Raw genomic sequence first — 17852 nt, 5'->3', positions numbered from 1 at the left:
GCCATTTCCCAGGGTAATGATGTGAGCCCCCACCCTTCCTGCTACCCTGGCGCTTTGAGGTAGGAGTGCTGAAAACCTTGGCTGTAAACAAAAGGCAGAGAGCCATTTACTCCCTCTGAGGCAGCTTGGAAATGTTTTCCCAATTTTGTGCCTCGAATGCCTTTTCATTTCTGTTTCTCCCTGACCTAGCTAGCCTTTCTTTCCATAAAGAAGTAGGCTACAATCACTGCACCATTATGAAGTCATTGTATGTTACCTTGAAGGAACTGAATCATTTTGGAAATAATGTAGCTTTCAGAATGATTTTTCAGGAGAAAGAGAATGAGGCCTCTCATTTCCTTCGTTCCAGATACATAACCAGTAGCGTGAACATCCCTTTCAAATGAAATCGCATTCCATAACAACCAACCACCTTCTAATACAAAAGAAATAAATGCCTTTTTTTTTTCTTAGAATAGAGGATACATAGAAATCCCTCATTACTGACTGAACTTTATCAGTGAAATATTTAAGTGTCCTCCAAGGTTTCTCATGGCCATGTAGTTGTATGCGGGAGACTTTCATTTGAAGCAATTACATTTGCAGAGTGAATGCCTCCACAGACAGGCTGTGTCCCCTGGAGCCCTTTCCATAATCTACAGCTCAGAATTCAAATCCTAGATGGGGATTTGTATTAGCGCAGAGCACTGGCTGCTAAAGCACATTGCTGCCTTAAACTCTGCACCAATGTTTTTCAGCATGGCCAATTAATAGACCTCTGAGATTTTTCTGCCGGAAATGCAGACCTCGATGGAAACTTCCCATAAGTTCCCTATTGTATGGTATATACAAATTTGTCTGCATTAAGTACCTTTTTCAGGCCTTAGCAACCCCCCAGGGTCTCGTGAGTGTTGGTGTAAAGCACAACCCAGCAGCCTGACTTGACGACAGAGGAAAACTGATTTATTGCTGAATGTTCCGGTGGCGTCAGTTCAGAACATTCCTTTAGTTACCTTAAATTTAGTTCTTCAAATGGGTGAGTAGGAAGAGCGTGGAACTGTACTGGGTGAGAGGGGAAAATTACCAGGATTTTGGACAAAATTGTGTTTGCTGTCACATGAAGTACAATCTCATTTGTTACTACTGCTCTATTAAGGCATCCTCTGGGCTGCTGAAGATTAAAAGAGAGTGTAGATAATTTGCCTCAGCTTCCCAGTGAGCAAGGCTTCACCAGGTGTCCGCAAAGAGACTTGCTTGGTGATACTGGAATAACAAAATAGGCCTATTTCATTTGCCTCACCAACATTTTTCCTATGACCACTGCAAGGTTCAAGCAACAGAGCAGCTGGGCTGTGCAGAAAACAATTTGCACTAAAACCTCAATGTCACAAAGCACTACAAAGGGAGAAGCTCCAACGGAAAGGCAGCTGGAAAGTTGTATAATCTGGACAGAACTCCAGGGTATGTCTTTGTTCCCCATGTTCTTTTTCTTGACACCCCTCAGGTGGGCATTTTTAACACTAGCTTTGCCATCTGGGGCATGCCTCAGCCATAAGAGGGGCATTTCTCCATTTACAGATTCTCAGTGAACAGTTTCCAGGTGTAGCTGTCACGAGCGGTGTAGCTTTGCCTGCCTGCAGCTAAATAGCTAGTGCCAGAGTCTCAAATCTCACACAGGCAGCAAGTGAGCAGGGACAGGTCCTGTGGAGGGGAGGAGGTGGCTCTGCCAGGCACTGCTGCCTCTTTGGGCCCTGCTCCCTGTTCCCATTGGCTCTGCACGAGCACTTTCCTCATCTGACATCCCTCGCTTTGAGAGCTAGCCCGCTGAGGGCCAAGATTTCCCAATGTGGGACAAGCAATCTAGGAAATCTCTGATATTCTTAAAATAGTAAACGAGCAAAAGATGTGCTGGCATGTTAAGCAGAATGTGCCTTCAGGCGACCCATTGTAGCCAAAAGTAGCATGGGGAGGGAGGGAAAAGGGTATTTCATAGAAAAGTCAGTGGTCTCCCACTCCTGTATAAGTCTAGCTATCACTGCTCTCCTAAAGAGATATTTCCTGTATCAGCCTCTCGGCCTTCCCTGCCATCTGCTCCATAAACTGCAGGGTTTAATGGCTTTGCCAATGTGCCAGCCTTCCTACTGTGACTTTTAACATATAATGTCCCTAGGAAGGTGCCACCTTCCTGTAAATCCAGTAATGCGCTTTGGAGCTTCAGTTTCGTTCACTGTATTTGGGTACAAGCCCCTCTGCACTGGTTCTTGGGTTTTCACATAGTGGCTTTGCTGTTGTTTTTACTCATGCCCTGCGTCCCTCCTCAGGAAGGACTTTCTCAGGCAGTAAGGGATTAGCCCATCTTTCAGACATACCCACTCAGTGCTGAGCCTCCCTGGCAGGAGTTACTTGTGACCGTGTTATTTGTCCAAAGGACAGGTCATTGCCACCTAAACACCTAAAAGAGCTCTAGGGTATGGCTGTTGACTTAAGCTAGAATTAATGTTTGATGTACAAGTCATGGACTAATAGCTTGCTATTACCCTACTAAGCCATCACTGGACTTGCTTTCTTCATGAAAAACAAACAAACAAAACAAAATAAAACAAAATTTAAAAAAATAATAATAAAAAATTAACCGAGATGCTAAACACCTTGTATTGGTCCTTTGCTTAGGGCAGGGCAGCCCAACTCACCAGTTCATTAATTAACCTCACCAGGACAGCCTGGAATTACTGCACATGCCTGCTCAGGGTTTAACAGAAGGGAACATGTATTGCCTTGAATGCCCCAGGAAACTCAGAATTATCCCTGGAGCAAAGGTATTTCCTGGGAATAATAACAATTGAAGAAAAAAGTAATGTACAGCTTCAGCACCAAAGTAAGTACCAAGCTTGAGCAATTCAGTGGTTCCAAGGCAAAGTCAAACCCTATTTTCAGCCTCTGATTCATGCCAGAAATAGAGCAGGGAAACAGGACAGCAAGCAGTTCAGAGCCTATTCTGCAAGGCACAATGGATCCGGCTACCTTCAGAGGTTACCAGTAGCTCTCAGCTCTTCCCCAGGCAATTTAGTCATGGAAAACTGAGCCTTATGCAGGGGGTCTAACTTGAGTTGTTCCTGTGATTCCCAAGAACTTTGCTCTTATGGTGGGAGAACGCTGTCCTTTGTGGGACTCTGCACACTGAGGAAGCAGCAGTGCATTGCTTGGGTTGCACAGTTCCTGGGTGGCAGTAGGCAGCCTTCTTGGCTCAAGGGTTGCTGACAGGGAGACAGAAGCTGGGGAAAAGAAAGAAAGAGATTTTTTCATAGAAAATTGCCTTACAGATTGCCTTGGGCAATTGCCCAGATTGCTTTATAGAGACCTCCACCCAACAGACATGAGTGAGGAAGAGGTTTTGAGAAGAGGACAGGCTGGTGTGGGGAGAGAAAGAAGAGGGGTACAGTCTTGCATACACCTATTCCAAAACCAGGGTTGGCTGGTTTTGTCCCTGCTGTGACTGCCCTGGCATTGCTAGGGTTAAGTTGTGGACCCATGATGTGTAGGGGGCCTTGAAAAACTGCTAAGCGCTTTTCTTCCATGTCTCAAGGCGTAAGAAACTGTTTAGTTTCCCTTATAAAGGGGAATTGTGAAGCACACACAATGGCGTTTTCCACTTCATCCTCACTAGCTGTGGGAGAAAGTTTAAATAGGAATGCTTAGGTTTTCAGAGCAGCTAACAAGACTTTTATTTTCACTTGCTTTTCATTTCAACGGGAAATGTTTGTTCATATGTCTGGAAGACACATCATTCAGTTAGCTAACTTGGCAAGCTGCTGTATAAGAGGTAGCCATTTACATAGTCTATAAAGGAAGAGTTAAATAAAACTCCATTTTCCTGTGTTTATCACAAGGTAAGAGCACAGGCATTTCCCATTTGTATCTTCCTAAAATGACCATGTTAATATTGTGTTTCTGAGCTACTGGGTCATCTCAGCATAACTGCTAACATGAATGAGACCAGAGAATATTCCTGTGACCACAGATGTTGCCCTATGAACCCAAAGAGGATGGCAAAAGAAATTTGCAGCTTCAAATTATCCAGCACAGCTCTGTGGTCTGAAATATGAGACCAAGATAGTCTATTCAAAAGGTTAATTTTTCGTCTACCCATGTCCATTAATACTGATTTGCAAGCAGCATAAAGAAACGCCACATTGGTGGCTTTGACTACAAGTAGGAATCCTGTGCTGACCATTATAATTCCTGTCTCTGGTTCAGTGAAAATTAGGAATAAAATACATGAATCACAGAATATAAATAGGACTTGAAATATACTTTTAGTTCTAAAACATCCTGTGTTTGTATTGGCCAATAGTTCTGGCAACGGAGCTATGTTAGCTCTGGACATGGGGTGATTCAGTAATTGAGAAGCAGGTGCCACTTAAAAGCCACGACCTAGGTACTTAGAAACATTGTGTCTGACCGATCCTGAATTCGGGACTGTACTACCTAGTGCTTGCTGTATAAAAGCCACAAGCCAAAGAAAACAGGCAAAATTACTATGCTTGCACACATCTGCACACATACATTTGTGCATGTACACACATAAAATCTAAACAGGTTTTCCTTCAGAGTTGAGGCAGGCTAACAACCTGAAAACAATAACAGAACCATAAAACACCTAATGTGGGATGGGACATCAGGAGGCCATCTAGTCCTGTCCCCAGCTAAAAGCACAGCTGACTTCAAGGTTGTCACAGGTTGCTCAGGGCTGAGTCCAGTCAAGTTCTGAAAATCTCCATCAATGGGTATTTCCCAGCTGCTTTGGGCACCAGTTTTCAACTGTTTGACCCCTACTATTGTGATTTTTTTCCCTTCATTGAGTCGTACTTCCCTTTGTGGCAGCTTGTATCCCTTGCCTCTTGACCTTTCTCTGAGCATGTCTGAGAGGTTGGACAGATCTTGCCAGTAAAAGACCGTGCAATGAAAGCATAGAGTACCTTATTTTTTCTATGTCTCATGGCACTAAGTTGCTCACCCCATTCCACAGCAGGCCAACATCTTTTTTCATCTTTCTTTGCTGCTAAATATACGTACAGAAGTCCTTCTTGCTGACCTCCACATCTCTCACCAGTTTCAATCCCAGCTGAGCTTTGGCTTTCCTAACTCCATCCCTGCACCCTCGGGTGCTGCTCCTATATTCTTCTTTGAGACCCTATTCCTTCCCACCTCCCACAGACTCCCTTTTCACATGTAAGTGTAACCAGGAGCTCCCTGCTCAGCAAGGTAGCCTCCTACCACACCTGCTCATTTCTTGCACACCAGTAAGTCCTTACTTACGTTCTTGAGCCTTGTCTATGAAAACCAGTCAGATCTCCTGGGCTTCTTTCCCTTCAGACTGCTTCCTGTGGGATCCCGCATACCAGTTCCCTGAACAAGCCAAAATCTCCTTTCCAGAAGCCCATGGTCTCTAGTCTTCTGCTCAATGCTCTCAGTCTCCTAAAATCCAACATCCTCTGGTCGCTGATGCCAAAGTTGCTAAATGTCTTCTCATCTTCAGCTGGTTCTCACTTTATTTTAAAAATCAGGCAGTCAGCTATTAAGCTGTAGTAATGCAATCACTGGTAATCTTGTGACTGCAATGGGATGTGCAGTTAAGGACACTATAGTATGCCCCTACTCATGGAGGGAAGGTAAAACGAGGATTTCAGAGCAGTTTAGATTCTGCTTTGAACTTTCTGGCTCTGTCCCAGCTGCTAAAATCACATCGTTCTTGAGGACAGATACTTAGCCTTAGACCTTTAAACAGCTCACAGAGTTCTTAGATAAGGGGGCACCTTCAGGGCATACAACCATGCTCCAGGTGGAAGTGAAGCTGAGTGGCTGGCCATGGTAGACGCCCAGGCAGTTGTACTCCGTATTTAAACGGTCGCCTGTTCTCTTGATTATCAACTTTTACTCTCTCAGAAAAGGATCTTGACATTGCTGGGGTGGTTCACGGACATCTACTCAGTCCATGGCAGCAGTCAAAGTAGACTGCGTTGACACAAACATTGAGAACACCACAGAAAGCACCAGAGCAGCATTGAGCAGATTGGCAGCAGATCCTTACTGTGAACACAACATGTGGCTTCAGTTATTTCAAGAAAAGCAGAAATAGCAAGGGTCCTACTAAGGGCAGCAAAACTTGTTAGAAGCGAGAGCTGAAACCTGAAACCGGAGCTGTACCTGGTTAAGGGAATGTATAAAAAATCCCCAGTTTGTCCACACAGCTCTGGTGGTTGTAACCAACAGCAGACATGGACCCGCTCCTCAACCTGCACGCATAGACCAACTCAAGAAACAGTCTCTGCTGAGACAGCAAAACTACACAATGTGAGAGCAGAATGAGCAAGAGACTGAAGGTCTGATGCAGAAAATATTCCACTACTTTCTAAAGCGGGTATTGTGTTTTAGGAAGCTCGATGACTGGACAAGTGATAAAAAAGGTCTTGCTTATGGAGGCTGTCTACACCAAGGCTCCCTCCATGCTAACATCTGCACTTCTGGCAGAGCCAAGTGAAGATGAGGCTAATGCAAGACATCTTGATATCATATTTCATGGCAAATTCACTGACGCTTGCAAGATTTCCATACAAATCTGAGGTCAGTGTCTGCTGTTTGTTTTTGAAATGAAGTTCGTAGCGACAAAGAGTTCCCAAGGTTCACTGAACTTTGCTTGGAGGTTCTGAGACCCATTAAAATCAAGACTCTGGTATGTGTGGAAGTCCAGGGAGAAAACCAGAAGAAAAACCATCCTTTAGGGAGGGAAGCTTCTAAGGGATGAACCCAGACAAAGTTGATCAGAAGAATCATATAGAATATAGAATAGAAAAGAAAAAGATCAGAGATAATGATGGAGATGACTTACCAAGTATTTTATTTCCCTGTAAGGCAAAAATAAAAAGGCACATGATGGAACTGAAATATGATACTTTTAAATGAGAAAAAGTATGTATTTTTGTACAAAAGATGTACTCATTTTGTGGAAGTGATGGCTGAGGGCATTGGCTGGAGCTCAACCGACTACAAAGATAATTAACAAAATTAGAACCAGATGTAAATACATGCAGTAAAGACATGAGCTGATACAAACAGCTGGAAATAATATCTGAAAGGGGGTAAACTGCCCTTGTTTAAGGAGTTTATATATCGGTTTTCTAAACTATTCCTCTGCTGAATAATCATCTCAGAAATACAGATGCACAATGATTATGAAGATAATAAATTATCAAGTGTTAATACACTTTGGGGTAGTAACTGCTTTGCAGACAAGAGTGGAGAGAACACCACTATTTCCTCTCTGTCTCACCTCATAGGTTTCTGCTCCAGTGTAGCCTCATGTTTTACTCGGACATTTTGTTTGTTGAGAGGACAACTTCATATTTGTGTCAAAGACAAAAATGCAGTGTGGCATTCACCTGTCCGGAATAAAAATGTCAATCTTGTTCGTGCTGGAAAACATCTGAACGGGGGAAATCCCACCCTACCTAGTAGTATGTACTCAGTTAAACAAGGCTATGTAATGTTATATATCCCTTAAAGTATCTAGCTTTACAAACAAAGAAGCCTGGCTCATGTTTCTGTTCTGCCAGGCCAAAATCCTGTGCAATTCAGGGATGGGAAGGGATCTGCATAGGGCTAATGGAGGTGTCCTTAAGCTCATCCTGTTCTTTCCAGGGCAAGCGGATTGTCAGTGAGAAACGCACCGAGTGCTTCCCTGGCCCGGGTAGGGTGCCAGACCTCAGTGAAGAGGAGACAGACCACTTGGTGGCTTTCCGCCGGGGGAGAAGGATGCAGATTGCCATCACCATGGATAACAAGGAAAAAGTAAGTGCATTGTGAATGACTGGACTGCAAAGAATCAGTGGCATCCGCTAGTTTTGCTGGCATGAGAAGTGCCATGGGGACAGATTAGGAGCTAGCCCAGCAACAGGACACTGGGAGAGACTACATGTTAAAAGTGTGGAGTTTATCATCGTAAAACTCTCTGGCTTTTATCACCATGAAAGGGGAAAGGCTACAATCCCCTTTCTCTTCTCTGTGTTCCTAGCTAGGTCTAGCTTGCTTTTAAATGTACAGGGTCCATAAGAAATACCAGATGCTGTTTCAGGAGAGCTGATGAAAGCACTGCCAGATATGTGGCATGAAGCTCACAAAAGACTTCTGTCTCCTACTGCCTTCTGTTTGGAGCCGTACTACAGATTGTGAGTCAAGAGCCCTGTCCTCTTGACACACTGAACAACTTAAAAGTTAACAGAGCTGGGCAATATTTGCTTCTAAACCCAAGTCCTGCTGCACCTCGCCATAGCCTACTGGGTGAGCTGGCTGAACTTTGAAGCATATTTCAAATACCTCTTTGCAAATACCTTCCTCTTTACACACACACAGAGAGGCATGTGATATTTTCCTATTCGAGGGTTTGCAAGATAAGTAAGAATGCCTGCAGCAAACAGGGCCAGTGAAGACTACGAAAGAAAACGCTTACTGCAGTTGCCAAACACACCCAGGAGCACTGGGAGACCTGTGCAGCACCCTCTCTGGGACAGCAGCCAGCCATCTGCCAACTGCCCACGTAAATCTTCAGCTTCTCCTCCTCCACAGAGTTTTCCTAGACCCTGAAAGCCCATGAGTTCCTTTCTTATGGCTACCAAGCAACTCTCTGAATACCATAAATCTCATATTGGCTGCCCAGTTGAGCCACTAGTGACTATCCATCCATTCACCAGAGGTTCACGTGGCAGCTGCCAAACACTAGACATCGGGGAGACGTCTAGATGTGATGGTGAGAGTGACCTGACCATTCCTATGCTCTAGCTATCCTTTAGGCTGTCAAATGTAATTCTGTGTTGTTCGTGGCAAGTCTCTCCACTTTGGTTCTTGCTGGGCTTGTTTAAATGCTTTTCTCTGGGGTCATCAGGACTGGGATTGTGCTAGGAGACAACAGGGAGAATGCAGAGATTTTGGTTTTATAGATCCTGAGTTCTGTTTTAAAAGTGTGTGGACAGCCCTGGGAAAGGTAATATCTTGTATGCTTTTACTATAGAACATGAAATTTGAAGCTGAGAGTCCACATATCCTATATCCTATGTGTTTTTTGGTGACGCCGTGCTTGTATGGATCTCAAAGTGGTTAGACTAAGAGTGTGTGTGAGAGCAGGCCTACAGCTGCACCAGCTTAAAGCCATGTCTGCCCACACCTTTCTGCATGAACCATTGAAGATCTGATGCTTTGAATTGTAGATTGGCAAGGAGAGTGTGATGTCCCTAATGCCTGGCTGGTTTGATTTTGGTGAGTGAGCAGAGGTTGCGTCTCGGGTCTTTCTCCTGCTACTTCAGGTCCCACTCTGCTACCATTCATTAAGCTCACTCATTTAAATTCAATCCCAGTGAATGCAATTGCCTTCATATAGCAGTCCAAGGAGCTCATGTAACTGTCATCTCGCCTTTCCTCAACTGTATATAGTCACAGTGGTCTCTTTCACACAGCTTGTGCTAGAACCCAATCCTGATAATCCCCGGGGAATGCAAACAACTCCATGCTGCTCCTCCTCAGATACAAAGTTCATTTAAAATCTTTACTTTTTTTTTTTTTTTTACTTTTTTTTTTTTCCTCCTTAATCCAAAGCTCAGCTGGTGGAGGGTAGGACCAAAGCCCTGTTATTCTTCTAGCAACAACAGGCTGCAAGGGAGGCCTCCTGGATGCTGACATCTGCAGGGAGAGAGATTGTGTAGAGCCATTCGGGGCCTTCATGCCTTGGCTAAACAAGAAAAGGATCTCTATTGGGAGCACCACAGAGGCTTGGTGTAAGTCTAGCTACTAAACAACAATACCACGGAGCAATTACCCTCAGCGTTACTTAAGATTGAAAGGAAAGATCAGTTTCATTTGATCACCTGTCTGCTGGCAGGACAGATAGTCTGGCTCAACAGCAGTCTTGGACTCATATCACTGACAAGACCCATTTAGCAATAGCATCATGCTTCTTGCTGGCACAAAAAAAAAAAAAAAGTGTGCTCTGCTTTCTGTTACCGAGCTTTGCAGCATACCTCTCCCGGCCTCTCAGAAGCTCACAGAGAACAGAAGAGGAGCTTTCAGGGTGCTTTCAGGATCTGTGCACTCTTCCAGCTTGCACAAGAGGCAGGGAGAAGGCACAGGTGTTTTCACAGAGCACACTTCCAAGGGCTGGGAAACAGAGGGCTTAGTAGAAATCATTTTAAAAATGGGCTTTTATGGTAGTAATTGTTGTTGTTCTTTGCATTTCTCTTATAATTTAGAAAAAGATATAAAACTGCGTGTTTGAAACTCCAGTTTCCAATACCTGTTACCAATTGGATATGTTTCAGAGTCCAGCCAAGCACAGGAGATTTCCTTGTTTCCATCAATTTCCCTAGACTGATCAGGCCCTGTTCTTCCCTAGCTAATGAAGATGCCTTCTTATTTCCACATTAACTGTGTAACTCCAGACAACAGCTACTACAGCCAGGGCAGAAACCAGCTCTCAGTGTGCAGGCACCTTGCAATGTGTGACTCAAATGATGTGGCTGAAAGACAGTTAAGGGTTTGGGTTTCACAGTCACCTCTACAGGCTACTTTCTTCCATCTGCACTTGGTCAACCTTTTCCCAGGATCTGGGAGAGGCAGATGGGGCCTGAAGTGACAGGTCACATTGGCACATTGGCATCTCACACATTGTGCTAGCTTGGGCTGGTTGAGGCACGTGAGGCTTGGTCTGGCCCACCCTGTCATTTCAGCTGTTCCTAAGCTGCATCGAGGATTAGTGTTTTAAACTAGTGCTTCTCTTTGCTGGTTGGGATAGTGCTTGAAAAAATGAAACCAGGCAAGTACGCCTCAGGTACTGTGCCTCAGAGCAATGAGTTTCTCCAAGAGGCACTGGAAGACTGCAATGCAGAGAGAAGGTCAGAATTTGTAACACCCATCCAATGTTTTTGCATCACAGGAAGCAGTGCATAGATCATCCCCTATTCACTTTTCTGAAGCACAAATGATTTTATTGACCTGTTTCACATCTCCTTTCAGTCATCTTTTCTGCAGGCTTAAGAGTCCAGACCTATTTAGACATGTCTGGTGAGGAAGAATTCCAGTGTTTTTGATCACCCTCATTGCCCTTGTTTGTGCCTTTAAATATATATATATTATTGTTACTATATTCTTTTAATACAAGAGGTCCAGAGCTGTACATGGTATTCAAGCTGTGGGCTCATTGTGGATGTACTGAGTAATGCAGTGATGTTTCTGGCTTGTTCTCTATTCTTGTCCTAACAATTTTGCGTTTTCACAATAACACCAAGATTTCATTCCTGAATGGTAATCATAGTTCAGACTTCACCACTGTGTGTTCGTATATAAGAAGGGGCGTTTTTCTCCATGTGAGTTATTTTGTATTATTGATATTGAATTTCATCTGTAATTTTATGATGCAGGCATTCAATGTCAAGAGATCTTTTGCAGCTCTTTGCTGGCAAATTACATTCTTTGCCCTGGATGATTTAGTATCATCAGCAAACTGTCATCTCTCTATTCAGCTCCTTTTCCAGACCATTTATGAGCATGTTGAGCAACGCATGTTCCAGTGGCACACCCCTGCTAATCTTCTACTGTGGAAACCGACATTTTCTTGCCACTTTCTGTTTTCTACCCTTTTATTAGTTGTTGATCCCCAAGGAAACTTCATTTTCATCCCCAAATAATTCAGCTGCCTGATGGGGCATCAGTGTAGCTGTTCATTCAGACCTCAGCTGAGACCCCCAATTTGAGGATTAGCTCTCAGTCTCTCTCACTATCCCAGTGCAGTCCTTTCTTTTGCCTTTTTCCCCTTGTGGCCCAGCTGGTTCCCTGCTCATTCTGCGTTATTTGTGCTCTCCTCACAGATGCTTGCAATGCCTAGGAGAGGGATCACACCCATCGCTTTCCTTTCAGTAACATCCTGTAGCCTGGCCACTGTCAAATCTAGCCCCTCCTTCCTGCACTTGCTAAATATATCCTATTATAACATTTGAAGACCATCCTTGCTATCCCACATTTTTCTCTATTTTTATTCACGATGAAATTCATTAAGAAGCTAAGCAAACAAACAAAAGACTCCCATTCCCGCTACCCTGGGTGCTTCTAGCTAGTGCCACATTGTCAGTCCTATACCACATCACAGCTGGCAGTGCACAGCTGTGGCAAAGGCTGTGCGTAAGAGGAAATGTGAGAAACAAAAAGCTGTTTTCATAATTTTCCTTTCCAAAACAGCCCCAGTCCTGGACATATTACTCTGCCATATTGAGCTCTGTTTTTCTCTACCCAGTGAACTAGGCAGGATAGTCCTGGTAGCACAGGGCTGGGCAGAACAAGTTATCCCACCTCTTTGCAGAACGAATCAGCCCGACACAGCTGCATAGCCTCCAGTGCTGCTGCTGGCTTGGTGGTGCCACATCTGGGACCTTCCTTCCCACCCTGCCTGGTTGCCCTTAACTCTGCCCGCATCAGAACTCTTCCTGCACACAGGGACAGGGATAATGCCTAATGTTTAGCTCTACTTTTCCTAAAAAGCCACTCCATGCTCTGGCACTGTTTCAGTGTCATTACTACATTAGAGAAGCAAGCTAGCAGCCCAGGACCAGTGGATCACAATGATTAATTAGCAGCTTACAAATCATCTTTTAAATGGACAGTAGATACGGCTTCAGAGCTCTTAAATTGTCACTTTATTAACAGTTTCCCAGGATTATATATCAAAAATTACTGTTTTTAATCAAGAGACACAAAAGCTGCTTTCGGGGACTTATGCAGATGAGTCTGATCCCCTGAGCTTGCAGAGGAGGGGAACCAAAGTTGGGGCAGGAGAAACGCTGCTCTGCACGTGGGAGGCGGGGACAGGCAGAAAGGGTGGCTGAGAAGCCTTTAGCTCCCTTCAGGCATCACAATTAATAGGCAGATTTTTCAAAAGATTTGGAAAAAATTATCCTCTCATGCACTGAGCTAGTTTCAAAAATCCTGCCCAGCGGGGGATCTGAGAGCTGGAAAACCAGCTCTAAGCTCTTACAAAAACCTCCTCCTGCAGAAGAAACGTGAGTTCTGGTTACCGTCATGCGCCCAGAGAAGTGGGGTACCAGAAGGTTAATTTAACGCATCTTGTTAACACTTATTTTCAAAATAAGAAGACGGTGAAGTAAGCCAGAGACATCAAAGCCCGTCTAACAACCCCCCTGCACCATTCTATGGCTGAGAAATTGAGAAATCCTTGAATAAATCTTAGGATAAGCAACGTAATCTACTCTGTCTAATTCGGATTTTTGCTCCCTCCTCACATCTCTTTCCCTGCTGTGCAGGAACAGTTAAACTATGAGTTGATAATGTCATTGTCATATTTCATAATTTTGGGGGCGGAGAGGAGGAAGGAGGAGAAAAACATGTTTTGCTTCCCTATGGCCTGGGTGTGTCGTAACAGGCTAACAGCAGCTCTGGGGCAGCATGGAGAAAATGCAAAAATCTGCTCCTGAGCCAATGCAAAAGCAAAGGTAACATATTTTCTTAACTGCACAGTTCAGACCTGCTTTTCTGGTAGGATAGAACCAGATATTTTTGGTTCTCTCTATTTTCCACAGTGCCTTTTGTGAAGCACAACCAGAAGCAGACTAAGGAACAAGGCAGCCTGGCCTTGAGGGGAGAGGAGGGGAGTATAAGAGGATGTCGAGTTATGCAGTGTCCCTGGAACAGAACGATTTGTGTTGTGCACTGAAGTGCTGGTGCCCAGAGCAGGACAGCCTCCGGGCTGGCCAGCCACGCAGCAGCTGCGTCTTTCCTTGAGCTGCAGCATGGTCCCTCTGCCAGGCTGTCCAAGTACATTTCCTGGGCGCAGGCTCACTCTTCCCTGTTCCTCGGCAAAGACAGGGCTGAAGACAAGCTGTGCAGGGCTGCAGACAGGCAGAGATACACTGCTCCCCCCGCAGCTTGCAGCTTACGCACAGCCTGGCTCAGCGCTCCGGCTGTGCGGATGCTCTGGCTTTCCGGTTCCCATCTTTGGGGACACAATCAGGCATTGTACAGGGGCCAAGCCAAATCACGTCTTGTGTGAGCTTGCATGAGAAATGTGCAGACTCAGATGTAGTGATAATCACCCCCATGCAGCTCCCTGCCTCAGTTTCCCCATGAGCTGTCTTTGGCATTTCCAAGACAAGCAGTGCTCCTTTTCTCCTGTCTCTCCTGTTAATCCTCCTTTTTCCCCAGGGACAGAGGGGCTCCAACTCTTCTGCAGCAGCTGGCTCCTTTGTGCTCTTTCTAAAATGGACAGTTTCTTTTACAGTTGCTTCAAAGGCTAAACATCCATCTGCACCTTGTTCCCCAGCCAGCCTCCTCAAATAAGCAAAGTTTCCAGCTTTCTGCATTTTTAATCTCTCTATAAATGCAATGTCTCAGTTTAGGGCTGCAAAGCTTTGTTGGATCTCTGGCTGCTAGATTCTTCACATGGGGCTGGAAGAGGAATTGACTTTGAGCCTGGGGTGATCGTTTTTGGTTACATAAATTTTCACAGCAACGTTTTTGAATAAATACTCAGTATTGCCTTTTACCATGTCCTGGCCTGTTGCAAAAAAATGGGGTGGCTTCTCTGGGCACACACACTTCTTTGCATTTTTTTTCCCAAATCTTTGCTGACAAATCCTAGGACTATGAAGCTAATGTCTTCCTCATAGCATCAGTTTACACAGCTTCACACCAGTGAGACCAGTGAAGCTGTCATGTGCCAAGTACAGTGTCAGTGAATGCTGGCTGTAAGGTCGTGCTTCCCTCGTGCCTCAGATTTAGCACACATGCATGACCCCATAAAAGACTGCTCGCTGCTGTGGGGTGAGTTCATCCATTCTCCAGCTCCCACAGCGTATGTGCAAACAGGCTGCAGGGGGGATGAGTTGCATTAGGAGGCTGGGTAGAGCTGGAAAGTGTAGAGACAAGTATCCCAGGTTTCCAGCATCCAGCCCTGTCATGCTGGGCAAAGCCTGGGGATAGAATATAATTGGAATAAAAGTCCTCTTTCCAGCCTGGGTTGGACCTCACAGCACTGACTCTTTCTCGAATGGCTGACCTGGCAGTTTGTGCTGTGACTTCCCTCTTTGTTTTTCAGTTTTGCCTGGCTGTGCAAAACAAGAGCACGATAATCTCAGCCCCACATACCCCCCCAGCCCCATAGCCGTTCAGCAGGGAGGGGAACTTGGGGATGCCTCAGCTCTGCTGGGTGCGAGGGGGCCCGCCAGGGCTGCAGCACACCGAGACCTCGCTGCGAGCTGGCAGCATTTATGCAAAGCAGCCCCAGGGCTGCCATGTACGGCTACAAAACAGGGGAGAGGCCTCTGTAATAAATGTTGCGCCGCTTGGCAGCCGCTGTGCTGCGATGTCACATGCTGCGGCAGCGGCTGGACGGGAGCAGGAGCCTCTCTCGAGAAGGCCAACACCCCCTGCCCCAAGGCCTGCCGCAGCATGGGGACCAGGCCGGTGCCTTTCTGTCATCTGCCCCACACATGCTCCTTATCCTGGAGCAACAGCAAGCAGCCCTCCCAGTGGCACTCCAGCTATTATTTAATCAGGGCAGAAAGCCTTTTGTAGAAGATCATTATGCTCTGCAGGCTGTATTTTGCTAAGAGCCGCTATGATCCCACCCCAGCCTTGGCTGTGGCTGTATCTGTGGCAGTATCACCAGGGCCATGTAGGGGCCAAGAGCTGCCTAGTCCATAGCATGCCTCGTGTTTAGTGTTTGTAGTTCATTAAGACAGAGAGGCTAATTTTCACCTCCTGCCAGGCTGGGGGATGTCAACACTAGAGCAGAGCTTGCCAGTCTTGGTAGATTAGAGAGCTGGGCAATTACCAACTGTATGAAATTTAATAAGAGCAAGTTCCAGATTCTGCACCTGGGACGGGGCAGCCCTGGCTATACATACAGACTCGGGGACGAGAGGCTGGAGAGCAGCCCCACAGAAATGGATCTGGGGGTTTTGGTCAATAGCAAGTTGAATCTGAGCCAGCAGTGTGCCCTGGCAGCCAGGAGGGCCAACCGCACCCTGGGGTGCATCAGGCACGGCATTGCTCGCCGGTCGAGGGAACGGATTGTCCTGCTCTGCTCTGCCTGCTGCGGCCTCACCTCAAGCACTGCGTGCCGTTTGGGCACCATGGTATAAGGACATAAAATTTAGAGAGTGTCCAAAGGAGGGCCACAGAGATGGTTAAGGGTGTGGAGGGGAAGACGTGTGAGGAGCAGCTGAAGTCCCTTGGTTTGTTCAGCCCAGAGCAGAGCAGGCTGAGGGGAGGCCTCATGGCGGCCTGCAGCTCCCTCACGAGGGGAGCGGAGGGGCAGGCGCTGAGCTCTGCTCTCTGGGGACAGCAACAGGACCCGAGGGAACTGCATGGAGCTGGGACAGGGGAGGGTCAGGCTGGGTGCGAGGGAAAGGTTCTGCACCCAGAGGGTGGTCAGGCACTGGGACAGGCTCCCCAGGGACATGGTCATGGCACCGAGCCTGCTGGAATTCAAGAAGCCTTTGTACAACACCCTTTGAGTTTTGGGTGGTCCTGTGCGGAGCCAGGAGATGGACCTGATGATCCTTGTTGGTCCCTTCCAACTCAGGATATTCTATGATTCTATAAATCTGGTGGCAGCGTGGCTAAACTCAGTAGATGAGGGGATGGATTCTGGTAGAGCAGCTTGGTGTATTACAGGGACAAAAAAATCTCTCCCATCATTACCACGGTAGCTTTTAGCTGCATCTCAGATGGACTCCCAGCTCTTGTACTGGTGGATCATAAACAGGGTCTTGGGTCCAAATCTGTAAAGGTACATAAAACTTGGTCTTCCTCAAAAGAACTGGGACTGTAGAGGTCACTGTCTCTGGCTTGGGAGGAAGAGTGACTTGTAGGAATTCATCCCTTTTGCTTGCTTTTCTTCTTACATTCCTGACTTTCCAGCCTCTCTTTTCCGTATCAGTTTGATTCAGGGTCCTGGGAACCACTCTCTCCTCTTTTGCTGACTTTTCCTGGGCAGCTCTAACATATCAGGATGGGCACAGGGTTTGGGCATGAACTCCTCAGCCAGGAGTCCTTGGCTAATCCCTGAAATAATTCCTGTGTCTGTGCCCTTGCAGGCAGAGGAGAGAAGAACAGCAGAGAAGAGGAGATCAGACAGTGACAGAGGCCCAGAAAGTGAGCACAGCCGGAAGGTGAGTAAGGCTCAATGTCCCTTTTAAGGGACTCTTGTTTTGGGAAAGGAAACCAGCAGGATGTGCCTCCCTGTCAATAAGAGTTGCCTTCATGCTGAAGCAAGCAGCAGCGTGCTCTGATGTGGTTCCCACTGCTTATCCTTCTCCTCATCCAAAGCTTTGCTGAGCAGCTAACACACCTAAGGCATAGTAAGGCTTCTGCTTCAGCAGAAGGGACCTGCTCATCACACCTTGTTGTGGCCGCTCAAGTCCCTAGTACAGCAGTGGGAATGTCAGGACGCACACCTACATGCACGCAAAAGCACAGCCCTAGCTGCTTTCTCTCCCAAAAAACATTTGCTTGTGGGTTGAAAGTCTCAGGCCTCATTAGCTACAGCTCCTCACTTCAACAGAAGCTAAGTAGGATGAAGGTAAATTAAAGCACAGGCCTTCCCACTGACTGTTTAATGCAAACCCTGGAGGATATGCTGGCTCCCCTGAGCCTGCAGATGCTCTTAATTAATGGAGCACAAATTGAATAGACCCACCTCAACATGATTCATTAAGAGGACACAGATGGGCTCTCAACCATTAATTCCAGCTGAGCCCCCCAGATCAGAACAGGGCAAAAGAATGGCCTTGCAGTCCAGCTAACCACAGCTGTGCCCCTAC

At 46.2% G+C, this 17852-nt stretch overlaps 1 protein-coding gene across 1 annotated transcript in view; it reads left to right on the top strand.

Moving 5' to 3' along the window:
- The window catches only part of CCDC9B (coiled-coil domain containing 9B), a 60545-nt gene that overhangs the window by 14286 nt on the left and 28407 nt on the right, over nucleotides 1-17852 (top strand). The window contains 2 exon segments of the mRNA XM_040558293.1: nucleotides 7675-7824; nucleotides 17127-17201. Of these exon segments, the coding sequence (XP_040414227.1) occupies nucleotides 7675-7824; nucleotides 17127-17201 (225 nt within the window).

The sequence above is a fragment of the Cygnus olor genome, chromosome 5 (assembly GCF_009769625.2).
Source record: "Cygnus olor isolate bCygOlo1 chromosome 5, bCygOlo1.pri.v2, whole genome shotgun sequence".
In the NCBI taxonomy this organism is placed as follows: Eukaryota; Metazoa; Chordata; class Aves; order Anseriformes; family Anatidae; genus Cygnus; species Cygnus olor.
The sequence above is the reverse complement of the archived record's forward strand: the minus strand, read 5'-3'. Positions and strand labels throughout refer to the sequence as shown.